Source organism: Anser cygnoides, chromosome 6 (assembly GCF_040182565.1).
Source record: "Anser cygnoides isolate HZ-2024a breed goose chromosome 6, Taihu_goose_T2T_genome, whole genome shotgun sequence".
Lineage (NCBI taxonomy): Eukaryota > Metazoa > Chordata > Aves > Anseriformes > Anatidae > Anser > Anser cygnoides.
Window position 1 is genome coordinate 27,868,753 of NC_089878.1, and position 13,015 is coordinate 27,881,767.

The following is a 13,015-nucleotide window of genomic DNA, read 5'->3' on the forward strand; positions in this document are numbered from 1 at the left end:
TCTTGAATAAACGCATGTGTTCTACATATTTAAAGACCATATTGCATATTGTGTAGAGCTCTTAGCCAAGCTGTCACAGCTGGGAGAGAACTTGAATTTTCTCATTTTGCTAATTTCTCCTTTATATTATATTAGTATTTGTTTACAAATGCTTTGTATTAAACAGAAGCCTTACACATTTTCTATTGCACTTGTATATGCACTACTGACAAATCTTATTTGTATTACATGGTGATTTGGGTTCATTTTTTCAGTTTCTTGACAGTATTAGTCATGATGTTAAAGCAACAAGGCCTCCAGTGAGTCTGACAAACTGCTCACACGGGCAGTTTCTTGGGTCAGTTGCTTTGAGTTAAGTGAGCATATCATTGCTAGACACAGGCAAGAACTTTTTTGAGAAGCTAAATTGCTGTAATTTGGAAATGGCTGGGCTTTCCATTTGCCTTCATAAGTATCTCACCTTTATGCTGAATCCAAGAACTGAAAGTCTCTCCAAAGGCATTTTGTGATTCATTGCTGCTGACAGTTGGGAATTGAAGTGGGAGCTATATTTGGCTTCAGCTTTTCTGCTACTGCCTGTTCTGTTGCTGTTAACAATTTGTTTACAAACGGTGTGATCCTCGATGCACGTATGTGCATATTCAGATCAATATCTGTGTAGGCACATAGGTGTATAATTAGATTAAAAAAAAATGTATGCAAGATTTGTTAAAGCAAGAGACCATCGGTAGTAGCAACAGCTACAATATGGATGTTTACTTGAAGAAAAAAAAAGCCCAAACCAAAACACCTATAGGCAGTGGTTGAGTGGCCTCCCTGTATGACTCCTTGCACTCTTCCTACTTCTGTGGTTATTCATTCTCTTTGTAAACGTTGTTTTCTTGTGCGTAGGCTCCAGTGTTTTGGAAAAATGCTGCAAGCACAATTTCTAATCATTGATCATGGCTTCACTGTGGGGTTTAGATCAGAGAAATCTAAATCCTGCTCTGTGGGTATATGCTCCACGTCCTCATGGTGTCATCTTCCAGACCTGTGCTTCTGGAACGGGACTGATGCACACTGGTTTTCTTTGCTGAACTGCACCGGGTTTGGGACCGTTACAAACGAGTTTTGTCATGCATCGTGTTTATGGTCATGGGGGAGAGGGAGGAGAAGCTACAGACGGAGGTATCACTGTGGGGCTTGCACTATATCTGTTATGCATTCATATACAGCGTCATTTCCCTGTCGCTACGAGACACGTTTACTGGTAGTGGTCACTTGCATCCCCCTTGGATTGTGGCATTTTCTGTCTCGGGTTAAATGTATGTTAATCCTGTGGGTGTTGCCATTCCTTCTACTTGCAGCTTCTCGACGTCATTCCAGGTCCACTAGTGCTCTCTCCACTGCTGATTCTGTTGGGCAGTCAGGTGAACAAGCGCTAACTGCATGACTCTGCTTCTTATATGTAGTCTTGTTTTACACCATTTTAACATTTGCTGTCATGTGCATCAGCCAGCACTTGGCATGTGCTTCTCACCGCTGTGAGGCTTTTTGTTCTGTTCTGTTCAACGTGACTTTTTCTTTTGAATTTCATTTATTGAATGTTTTTTTAATTTTGTGTATTTTAGGAACATTGTGAGCAGTGTTTAAACAAAGGGTGATCCAGGGCTTTCTCAATTCTCCTGAAAATTGGATAAGTTGTACAGCTTGGGCTAAATCCTGAATGACGCAGAGTCCTTGCAATTTATGTTCATAGTTCCTCTTTAGCAGTGTAGCAGTTGCCAATGTTTAAGACTGGATCCCAGTGGGTCTTATCCCATTTATTACTAAATTTTTCAGACTCCTGTCTCTGTTAATGGAAGGGCTTTGCAGGATCCTGTCCAAAATTCACAAAAGCAGCAAGAATTAAGCACCTGATGAGCTTTCAAAATGAACTTTGGAGCATAATACATGATCCATCCTCCATATAATACTGAAGACCTTATCCAAAGAGCATGGAAGCTGTGGGGAAAAATGAATCCATTAATTTCATGGGGCACTGCATCAGGAGATTAATGCATAGATATAATGAGAAAAATCTGCAGATTCCAGTTGCCTTCTTCCCCATCCCAGTGCTGGATTTGCAGTTTTGCAGTTCCTGAAGCTCCCTTGAAATCAGGGTATTTCACTAGAAGTCTTAAAAGTAGATTAATGAGGGCTGCTAGTTTGGGGTCAATAGAAACTTAATTGTGGGGACAAAGATGGTGTAGAAGATGAATGAGGGCTTCAGTGTTTGCTCGGATGCTAAAATTGCATAAGGAATTAGTGACACTAAAAGTTATTTAATTAACCCCCCTCAGGTAGGGAGTGAAAAATGTTCCGTTTCTCTTAAGTGCAGTTAAATTGCTGTCAATTAACTAAAACTTTCAAAACATTTCCCTTATCAGGTAACTGCAGAAATGATGCAATCAGATTTGACTCTTGCGTTTTTCAAAGCGGCAATTAGAATTTGTATTTAATAAAATAGCACTGAAGATTAAAAAAGACCCTCAATTCTAATACAGATCTAAGCTTAAGCTTTTTTACATTCAACTTCCTATGATAATCACTTCATGCTTGGCTCCTGTGGTTTGACATAAGGCATGATAAAATTATATACAGTCATCTTTGTCCTAAAGTAGGCCCAAATCTCCCTAAAAGTGGCAAAATCAGGGGAAAAAAAAAGTTTGGGATTTTTCATCAAGTAACAAGCATAATTAATCTAGCTAGGGAGACAAGCAAATGTGGTCAGAGCTCACACTGCCCAGCTTATTTCTTGACATTAAGATTGGGCTTGCCTATACTGGTTATTCCTGGAGTCAAATGTGTCCCCATCCCTACGTTAGAGATATGCTGAGGTCCCTCCTAAGATCTAATTCCTGCGTTCAGGTGTGGCAGCAGTGTGGGAGAACCCCAGGGTGACTTGGGTGTTACGAATTTAAAGATCACTGAAAGAATTATTTAAAAATAAAAAAATAAAAAATCCTGATAGCTATGGGGTCAGATAAAAGTCAGCATGCCATATTATACTTACTCAATTTGATTAAACAGCTCCATTTTATTTTGTGCTGGGTATTTAAACTGATCTACAATTGAATTACTTTGTCATTCTGTTCTTCATTTAAAAAACAAACAACAAAAAAACAAACTATCTACCCTTTTCTAATGTAATACTAAATTAACGTGAAAACAAGTAACAATGGTATTATATGACGCTATGTTATTTCTAAGCTATAAAGCCAAATTCTGATCTCAGGAAGACTTAAGTAACGTCATCTAGTTGGGTTCAAACATAAAACCGAGTCCACAACTTTGCAGCCCTCGTACTATACCAGGTGTAATTTGCACTTAGGAAAATACTTGTCTTCTCTACGTCGTTGGAGTATTTATCTCTGTAGCAGTGACTTTAGCTTCAATCTGACTTAATGCATTGCCATGTTCTCTGTGCTTCCATTAAGAGCATACGGATCTTTCCATGTTAGGGATGAAGTACCGTTTCAACTAAATATTGGAAATAATCTTCAACCCAAGTGCATTAAAAAAGGGGATAGTAATAACACACACAACTTTTATTTCTTTGTGAAATGTCATGATTTGATTACTTTTTGGCAGTAGTTTTAAGATGTTTGTTTTTGTTTTTGTTTTCCTCTTGTAATGTGTTTTGTAGAAAATGTGCTTTTGTTGTAAATCAGAAATGTCTTGTTTGGTTGCATAACTGGGAAACAGTAAGTTTTGCTAACGTTTCTGAAATACATGCTAATCTACATTTTTTTTTCTCAGTAAAATATTTTAGGTTTATCAAATCTTCCTTATTTTCCCCTCAGTAGCTTAATCCTTGCTCTGACATACTCAGGTACAGCTTTAAAGTTAGGACGGGAGACTGGCAAGCTTCAGTCTCAGATTTACTTTACGCAGGTCAGTGTGAGCTGATTTCCTTAAAAGAGATCTCAGTGCAGTAGGCTTCTAAAGAGGAAAGCATGCAGCTTTGTGATAAGTTTTTGAAAATAAATACAGTAAGCTGCTGAATGTAACGTTCATTCTTGTGGAAACCCACAACGTAGTTACATATTTTAAGAAACAGTTGTTCTCCTTCATAAAATTAAATATAGATGAACTAATAAAAGTCCTACGTGACGATCTCTCTCTCTCTGGCTGCTTGATGACTGCATTCAGTGTGGGTCAGATGAAGGTCTATTAAATGGGTTCAGGCAGCTTGATTTGTGCACCTCTGCAATTGCTGGCAAAACTCTTATTGGCAGGGGACAGGTGTTAGGTATGTCCCAGAAGGAGTGAGCAAAGACAGCCCCTGGTGGAAGCAAAAACTCTGCTAAAAACCATCTCTTTCTGGTTATAGACGAGCCAGGAGTCCAGAAATAGTGCATCTCATCTCCTGTGATTTGGAAGTGCCGCGCTGCCAGAGCCCGGCCTGTGATCCTCAAGTCGCTCCTTCTGCCATGTCCCTGCTAGTGATGGCTTTCTGAATTCGGCTTTTGCTCAAAGATACTCATTTCAGTAACATTTTTCTCAGACTCTGGGCAAATGATAAAGTAAGCTGATTAATACTGGGAATGTAAATGGCACTTTGGACCCAATCCTGTTGCTTTGGATGCCATTGAGAGCTTTGCCATCAAATTCAAGGGGAGAAAGACGGTATTGTTTGATTAGAAAAAAAAAAATCAGTTTTGGTTTGTCACAAAACTTTAAAATTGTATTTCAGTCCAATGTACATTTAAGCTGCTTCTCCAGAACAGAAATAAAACAAAAATTGGAGTCAACTCACAAACAAATAATAAACCTTTTATTTTTATTCTGGGGGGCATAGGGTGATATTCTACCGGTTAATCAAGCCTTACAACATAGGCTAATCTGCTGCTGCTAATCTCACGTCCTTGCCTGAGAAAAAGCTGCAGGATGGATGGATGAGTGCTCTGGTATTAACATGTCCTGACACCGGGCACGATTCTGTTTCTCTGAAGTTAATGAGAAGTTTTCTGTTCGTTTCTGAGAGAGCCAGACTGGGGCCTGCATGTCTGCCTCCGACATTAAAATAAAACTGAAACAACTTCTGTTAAAAGGAAACACAAAATAGATACCCTTCTTCCCAGCTTAAAAAAAAAAGAAAAAGAAAAAGACATGCCCTGAGGATCTGGAATTGTCTCTGTGAGCCACCAAACAATAGTTTATTTCTTACTGTCATGGCAAACTCTGTAGAGTTGTGGATAAAAGAGTCTTTAATGAAAAAGCACTGAGAGTTCCCAGAGCCTTTGGGGAGTGCTGCTCAGACACCTGATTAGGATTCCAAGTGAATGTGAATTCATTTAACAATCCCTTTCAATGTTGTCTTTTGTGCAGACCGGTTTGGACTCGGACAGCCAGGCAGGATGCCTGCTTCTGTGAATGCCATGCGAGTCCTGAGCACAAGCACAGATCTGGAGGCTGCTGTGGCTGATGCACTGGTAAGAGGAAAAATACAAAATGCTTCCGACACCGGAAAGTGGCTTAAAGTTACCTGTACGTACGTTCTCCTCTTTCTAAGTAGCTTTGTTCTGAATGTGCCAGTGTCTGATGCTGTAGAGTTAGTTACCTTGTGTTGTGTTGTGTTTGGGTACATTGGCAGCAGCATTCGTTTCCTCGTTCCACCTCAGTTCTCCGCAGTTAACAAACAGACTGAGGAGGCTCAATGCTGGAGCTGCGGGATGGGTTGAGTCAGCTGTTTGGCTTTAACTTTGCTGTCAGAAGACATACGCAGCAACATAGGAGTGCTCAGCGCCTGCGGTGAAGGGATTTGCATTAATTCCATTAACTGCATGAGGATTTTGTCTGGAAAACGCAGTTTTCTCTTCTAGTGTCGATTCTGGATTACGTTTCAAGAAGAGTTGAGAGCTCTGCCACTTCCTGCTCTGTTACTTGCACCTGGCTCATAGCTTGGCTTGTCTGTGACTGGTACCATCTCATGCAGTTAAACTGAAGTGTGTTTGTGTAGTGTGCTACCAGTGGTTTCTAAACATTTGGTGATTTATTACCATTTTTTAACTTTTATTGTCCTGTATAATCTTATTGTAGTATAAAATCTCTTGGGCAGAACCCAGAAAATGTCTTCTGCTCTTCCGAAGATGGGTGTTATCACAAGCCTTTGCATTTGTCTCAGGGGAAAGAGAGTGTGTAGAGGCAGGCGCAATTATTCTACAGCATTATCTGGGTACCAGTGTACCTTGGGTCTTCCTCAGCTCTAGACCTGAGCTGAGGGTAGGATTTCCTGATGTATCCAAGGCAGATATCTTAGAGCTTCCCTCAAGAAAAAAACATTACCCCATAGTTTGTGAAAGATGCTCTTTTTTCTCCATTTCCTAGTTTACTTTCTCTAATGATGGCTAACATCATTTTCCTTTTTGTATTTGATTGTCAACCAGCTCACGTCGCTTCCTTTTCTAGAGTATTATTAGAGTACTCAGAGAAGTGTCTTGAAAAATAAATAAATGTCTTTTCATAAAAATAAAAAAGTGCTTCTGAATTATGCAGAGTTAGGACAGCATATCATAGATGGTACTGTTAGATTCAGGGGGCTAAATTGTTAGCCGGGCATTTTCGTTACCAAATTCAGCAGCTTGTGAGCCGGTTTCTGCTCTCAGCACCTCAAATTTGCCACTGTAGTTTTTCACAGCATAATTAAAGGTGATGGTTTGCCTGTGTAAATGAAATGAGACCTTATCCCAGAATGTGAACTGTTGGTGAATACTGGTTTCTTGTGGGAGAAGAGGGTCACGGTGGTGTTCCAATTCACTGCTGGTCACCAAGATCTCTCGGTGTGACTTAATCTGCAGCTATACTTACAGAGTTTTCTTTTAAATATTGTACTCTTTTAAACTAGGTAACGTTATACTGGAATGTTAAAATCTTATTTAAAGAGTTAAACGCTTAAAAGGGAAAGCCTTGAGTCTAGCTGGAGAGTAAGTAGTTCTGCTACCTTGGCTGATCAGTCTGAATTGGTATGATCTTAGGGGATGCAATACGATCTTATTTACCCCTTCTTTCCCACCACCCCAATTTGTTCTTTCTTAGTTGTCTTCTCTCAACAGGCAATTTACAGACAGTGTTTGGGCTCCTTTTGAGAGAGTAGCGTGATGCCAGCTTTTACCCAGCAGCCTTGTTCTCAGACAAGTATTCTTTTTCCTCCAGTAGGAAGTGAAAAGAACTCCAGAGATGGCCTTTGCCAAATACTCAAGTTTAAACAAAACACACAGCGGGTCATTCTATGACCTCTGCTCCATGCGTTACAGTTCTCATTGGATCCACTGCTTCTGTTCAGGAGCTGGACTTGGCCTAAAAGCACACTGTCTGTACTGTGAATCAGTGCTCGGATCTGTCAGAAAAGCTCAAAGAGTGATGGAAACTTTGGCGTTAAGGCCTTTAAGTCAGTGGTGCCAGCCAGGTTGTCTTTAAAGGAGCTAAGCTTCAAAAAAAAGTGCAGTGTAAGAACTGTGGGTTGAAAGAGAATCTGGTTAAGTGAAGTTGATTAAATGTGCTGTATTGTAGATAGTGGTTCCTTGACATTAGAATTTCTTTAAGATTCTAAAATCTAAAGCTAGCGATAACGTGTAGGGAAATAAATCACTCCCAAAAACCGGTATCTTCCAGAAGCAATGTTTCTGAAAAGCAGGCAGAGAGATGCTGCGTTTAGATCTGCCATCTGAAACTTATTAACAGATAATTTCACTTCCAAGCTCTCTAATAGAAATTGTAGGATATACGTGTTAGTGCAGCAGACAGGAAATAATGCCAGGCGTTATTATACCCACTTTTATTTTGCGTAAACTGTGTTTTTTTTAATTTGCTAAGACACATTTGCTATACATTTTTGTTGCAAAAACAAAAACCCTACATAAGCTTCTGACATAATTCTCTATGCTTTTTCCCACCCTTCAATATTTTCCTGCCTCTACAGCTGTTAGGAGACTCCAGGAGCAAGGTACTAGTGCTTTCTTGACTTTTTATTTCTACTTTCAAACTTTCCCCAGCCTGTTGCTAACACCCATGATACTGCACTTGAGTTAATTTCTACGCTTCATTCCTGCAGTCCTAGTGGAAGCAAAACTCTGCTGGCTTCACAAGTCTGAGAACTGCAGGACTGGACACTGGAAGGAATTCTGTAGCAAACACTGTAGAATATAGGCAATCTTCTCTGATACATTGTTGTATCAATCCTGTTCTGTTTAGGTTCATTTAAGAGTTTACATTGTAGTATACAATTTGTTTTGCTATCAAAATTATTGTAACACCCATTCTGTAAGTACTGAGGTTGTTCAAGATGTTACCTAAGGGAATTAGGTCCCCTTATGCCATGCTATGGAAACGAGTGGGATTTGATTACTCAACTCCCTTAGGAACCTCTGTTTAAAATAAATAAATAAAAATCTTGCCCAAACTAACAGAGAAATTGTGATGGCCTGTATCCCAGTGCATTTCTAGAGTCACTTCATTATCAACATCAAAGTGACTGTGCATGCCGGCACAGATTCCTTCAGCTTTTTCTTCCTTATCTTTTTTCTTGAAATAGAGATTATATCATCACAATCTGTAACAATGAAACTGACCTTTATTTACAATAAAACAACATGTGTTTTCATTACTTGTAGCTAATTCCACTGGGCATAAGTATCTAGTTCTTGTGCTGGGGAAGGCAGTCCTTGCTCCCCCATTCATTTTAATGTTCTCCCTGAAATCACTGGGATCTGTCTTGCTCTACTGAGAGAGGTAAGCAGGCAGTGCTCGGTGACATCTATCTATATACATGTATGTCACTATAACAATAGCATTAATCTTCCTTTGTTAGTGGTTATAGATAGAACACTTTTCTTTGGGAATTGATGTAATTATATATAATTTACTTACACTGAGTTTCCCCTCTTCCAGAAAAAGCCCGTGCGAAGAAGATATGAACCCTATGGGATGTACTCAGATGATGACGCTAACAGTGATGCATCAAGTGCTTGCTCCGAGCGCTCCTATGGTTCCAGGAATGGGGGCATTCCACACTACCTGCGGCAGACTGAAGATGTGGCTGAGGTCCTGAACCACTGTGCCAGCTCCAACTGGTCTGAAAGGAAGGAGGGGCTCATAGGTCTTCAGAACTTACTGAAAAGCCAGCGGACGCTGAGGTGACCTTCGTAGCTTTGTACTGTCTGTCATTCAAGGGAGATGGCTATAGCCAGAAGTCAGTATATGTACTTGCCTCGTGTAGACAGATAGTACCTTTAACAGCTGTGAAAGCTGTCTCCACAGTGTGGGAGTTAATTGCTTTCAGAAAAAAATGTAGCTGTCATCACTACTGTTTGTGTGAAATTTGTAGTAGTAATGTAGATGGGACTCAGGCATATGGTTTTCTATGCTCTGCCTTCTGCCTCCTGTTTGTTGCAGCACAGTGAGATTTCCCACAATGATGGTAATGTAAATTTACTCCAAGGGTGGTACTATTTTTACATTAGACCGTTTGAATCTTCAGTACTTTTTTTTCCCAGCAGCTTAGTTGGTGAAGCAAACACTTCATTATTCTAAAAACCACTCAGGGTGTGTGTATTTCAAAGATGAGATCAAATGATGTTCTCAGTGTGTTGGGTGTTCTTTGGCTCTTTAGGAGGTCTGAGTTAGGCATAATTATTTGTGACTCTTTGTGAGCACATCAGGTTTAATTATTTCTAACTCTTGAAAAATCTTATATCAGAAACTTGAGTCTCCTGTAAATGGTGTAATTTACAATGTAGAGGGAAATTTCTTAAGGCAATGAAGTAGGTGTACCAACTCTGAAACTGTAGTAGGAGAGAGACATTTTCACCTTGTAGAAAGCCAAATAAACCCTTCAAACGCCTTTGGCATGTCACCCATTAAAACAGATCTTAGAATTACGCAGTAGTCACAGGGAGACTTAATACAGCCATGTCATGCTAGCTATAGACAGCAAATCCCATTAACTAACTGGCTTTCATGCCACAGGCTTTTTACTCTTAAGTTTATGGTGAAAGAATTTGGAAACAAGTTGCTTCTTTTGGCTCCCTTGAAGATAGCATTCACAAATAGCTCTGATGTTTTAATTTTTGTTATGAATATTATAAACTTAATATAAATTAATATAAGTTTTATATAAAACTTAAATTATGACCAAGTTTATAAATGATTGTTGAATAGCTTACTGCCTACCTTCTTGGATTTATGCAGTTGTTTCATTTTTAAAAGGTCTTCACACTAGCTGAAAATATTTGACAGCCCTTGATAACAGGCTGAATAAAAATGCACTGAGAGCTAGTCTGGAAAGGTTATTCTCCTGCCATAGTAAGTATATTCTAGCACTTCACATGATGTGATGCAGTCTGTAAGTGGGAAGTGCTTCAGGTTTTTAATATGGTAGTTACAGTTCCTAGGTCAGAGATGCCTTTTGATGTGGTCTATTTATGAGTATTTTAAAAATACTTCCTACATGAATGCTGTCTTTTTTCTTTTACTTTGTTTTAACAAGCTGTCTGAAAAAACTGTGGCACCTCATATACTTGCATGAAAAAGTTGGGTGAGACTCTGGCTGGGCCACAAAAGTGCAAGAGAGTAACCAAGGTTTTGTATATGTTGGGTGATAATTCCAAGGCAGGAAATGCTGAGAAGATCGGGCGATGGACTGTTTATCCACATTAGTAATTCTTAGCAGAAATGCCAATAGAACTAAACTGTTGTTTTCATTTCTGCTGGTTGCAGTGTTTGAATTGTGCTGCTGTCACTAGTCCCTTAAGCTAGCAAGTTTTCTTGGCACTGATTCTGAATAGTTTATAAACCTTTCCCAGAAACTACACCCTGCAGAGTTATTTTTTTAAAAAAAATGATACTGTTTTTAGTTCTTTATATTTCCTTTCAGTTTGCTTTTGTTCTGCTTACACCTTAGTTCAGGGTTGTTTTGGTGTCTGTACTAATGATCAGATTGCTTCACCGTGTTCTCACGGCATCATGGAGAACATCACCAAGGTCATTAGTCCAAGTGGCAAGTCTGTCTGTCTTTAATTAAACCTGGTATCTTCTGTTGTGGTATAACAAGTTTAACATAAAGCAGTGATGTGGCTAGGTTTACTTTAGTACTCGGATCTGAAAGATCCTATGTAAGCAGTGAATTATATATCCAGAAAGATGAGCTTGCAAAGCACACACCTATCCTCATTGCTTCATCTAGCTTCGTGTGGCCTAGTTCTCTGAGGGTTCCCCAGTCAGGCCTTCCGAACAACACAAGGCCAGCAAATCCCTTAAGGAAATGTTCTTCCACTGCTTGTTTTTCAGTTTAGCGCTTGCTTTGTCACCTCAGCAAGATTTTGGAAAACAGATGCTTACGCATGCTGTCTTCGTATAACAGTTGTCCCCAAAGAAATTAATATTAAAGTAATAAATAGTTCATTCGGAGAGCAGCAGTCTGTATGAAGAGAGCATGGCAGGGCAGTTTAGAGACAGCGCGGTCTCATCCTGAATGAAGCTGACAGCTTGCTTCGGCATCGTTACAAGGACCTTTTCTTTACATCAAGCTCTTGGGCAGACCATTGTCTTTGTGCCATTTTAAAATCTGATTACAAATCTGTTTGAAAAAATGTATTACTATGCTATAAACTACTATAATAGTTTACAGTAACTACTTATTACTATAAACAAGCTAACGTGAAACAGTTATAGACTACTCATATTCTGGCTATATATATCTGAAAATATATAGGTGAAATGTAAATTAACATCTTTCTGGAAAGAAGGTATATGTAATCACGATCTAAACAGCTCTTCTCTGAGCAATCAATGTGCATTTCAGTAGTTACTCTGGTTTCACAGTAGTTGTGAAAAATACCTAATCACATCCATAGTATGCAGGAAATATTACCTAATTGCTCTGTTTTCATTTGGACAGTGAACAAGCAAAATTTTGACATTCTTTGGCAGTTTGCATTGCAGCAGGAGTAGGACTTGTGTTTTTCAATACATTGCTAATAAGAGCTTTGGCACGAGTTTTGCATTTGACTCAAGCTTGGTATCTTATGAACAGACCACTCTTTACTAACTGTATAAAAAGAGTATTACTGAGCACCTAATCTCTTACTAATAGGAAAGGAAGTTTAATTATCTTCTGATTTAGTAGGTTGCCTACTTGATAGATTGTCATCAATTTCTATATGTTTGTCTACTCTCAGCCTCTGGAGTCTGTTCTGCTATATGTTAATACAATGCAATTCTAGACTGATTTCATTGAAGCTACTGAGAGCTACCAAAATATGTATGATTAGTATATACCCAAACAGCATGGAAGTTCTGGTTTCACTTGAAAAATTGAAATACCTGACAGAAAGGAAGCCTGAGGAACCTATTCCTAAGCTGCAAAAGCACAGTTTTTCTGTGAATTAGCAACCTTGATATATGCAGAAAGGAAATGTCTCCCAAGTACTCTCTTTTCAAGTTGTCTTCTGCAATCTATAGAAGAAAATGGAAGCAACAGAAAATAAAGTGGCTTCATGATTTTAAAGTATGTTTAAAGCATGTTTATTGGATTTCTTGTCATAACCCTGGTGATCACAGCAGCTGCAATGCCAGTTAAGGCTTCACCTAGAAAAAGGGTTTTTAGAAGTGTGACTTAAGTAATGTTTAAACAAACAAAATTAGATATTTCAGCTGTTACTATTTATCAGCTCTTTTTTGGCAACTGGAGCTTTAGCATTAATATTATTGTCTTATTATGTATTTTAGCCGAGTCGAGTTAAAAAGGCTTTGTGAAATATTTACTCGCATGTTTGCTGACCCTCACAGCAAGGTAAGATCACGATGACTGGCTCATTCTCTTGAATTAGCATGTGTGTATGTTTTACGTTGTTCCAAGATGAATATTCTTTATTTCTACCCCTGCCATCTGCTGGGGAAAACTGGCATTTATCAATTTCAGTTTTTATCTGTTTTACTCTGTAGGCAAGTGTCTCAATCTGTCTCCTGTTGCTAAGAACATATTACTCCATGCTTT

At 39.0% G+C, this 13,015-nt stretch overlaps 1 protein-coding gene across 26 annotated transcripts in view; it reads left to right on the plus strand.

The window, feature by feature from the left end:
• CLASP1 (cytoplasmic linker associated protein 1) overlaps positions 1-13,015 on the plus strand; it is a 162,490-nt gene that overhangs the window by 101,447 nt on the left and 48,028 nt on the right. For 9 of the 26 annotated variants that reach the window (XM_066999387.1, XM_066999388.1, XM_066999389.1 and 6 more), the window contains 5 exons: positions 1,347-1,409; positions 5,353-5,456; positions 7,943-7,966; positions 8,911-9,155; positions 12,748-12,811. In XM_066999387.1, coding sequence (XP_066855488.1) covers positions 1,347-1,409; positions 5,353-5,456; positions 7,943-7,966; positions 8,911-9,155; positions 12,748-12,811 — 500 coding nt within the window. The remainder of the gene's footprint in view (positions 1-1,346; positions 1,410-5,352; positions 5,457-7,942; positions 7,967-8,910; positions 9,156-12,747; positions 12,812-13,015) is intronic. The other 17 variants (XM_066999401.1, XM_066999398.1, XM_066999396.1 and 14 more) reach the window with 3 other exon arrangements.